Source organism: Apaloderma vittatum, unplaced genomic scaffold, assembly GCF_000703405.1.
Source record: "Apaloderma vittatum isolate BGI_N311 unplaced genomic scaffold, ASM70340v1 scaffold26168, whole genome shotgun sequence".
NCBI lineage: Eukaryota > Metazoa > Chordata > Aves > Trogoniformes > Trogonidae > Apaloderma > Apaloderma vittatum.
Genome location: NW_009732846.1, coordinates 1,793 through 2,516, shown reverse-complemented (window position 1 = coordinate 2,516; position 724 = coordinate 1,793). Strand labels below are relative to the sequence as shown.

Here is a 724-nt window from a genome sequence, read left to right as displayed (position 1 = left end):
CTGTTGTCTTCCCCCTCGGCCCCCCCCTGCCCCCCCCTGCCACTCCCCAGAACCTTTCTGGTGAGACCAGAAAACCAACATTTCCCAGCATCTTTCTTCTCTCTCTAGATTCAGAACATGGTCGTCAGGAACCAGGAGTTTGGCTTGAGCCTGAACGAGCCCAGCAGCCCCTTTTACTACCTGTACTTCGATGGGATTTTGGGCATGTCTTACCCAGGCGTTGGCATCAGCGGTTACAACACGCTGATGGAGAACATGCTGCAGCAGGACCAGCTCGCTGAACCCGTCTTCAGCTTCTATTACTCCCGGTGAGACCCCTGGCAGCGGGTCTCTCTCGTGCATAGACACAGCCAGGATTCGTACTTCCCTTCCTTCGCTCTCCACCCACACGTTCTCCCCACCCGCCCCTTTCCACTGAGCAGCCTGCCTGATCGGGGGGGTTCATTTCGTGTCTTTTCAGCAACCCAACATATGATTACGGTGGAGAAGTCATCCTTGGAGGCATTGACCCCCAGCTGTACTATGGAGAGATTTTATGGGCTCCTGTGGTCCAGGAATATTACTGGAAGATCGACATCGAGGAGTAAGTGCTGCACCGTGGCTCCAAGCGGGTCTTAGAGGGGAGGAAGCCTTTTCTGATGCCTTTTTTTTTGCTGCTTTCTCTAGGTTCTCCATCGGACCAGCAGCCACCGGCTGGGGGAGCCAACGCTGGCCTGGCGTTGGG

General features: G+C 55.7%; 1 protein-coding gene across 1 annotated transcript in view; it reads left to right on the top strand.

Annotated features, from left to right (window-relative positions):
- The window catches only part of LOC104278644 (pepsin B-like), a 3,339-nt gene that overhangs the window by 1,793 nt on the left and 822 nt on the right, over positions 1-724 (top strand). The window contains 4 exon segments of the mRNA XM_009875672.1: positions 109-308; positions 461-583; positions 667-720; positions 722-724. The exon segment at positions 722-724 is cut by the window's right edge and continues 76 nt beyond it. Of these exon segments, the coding sequence (XP_009873974.1) occupies positions 109-308; positions 461-583; positions 667-720; positions 722-724 (380 nt within the window).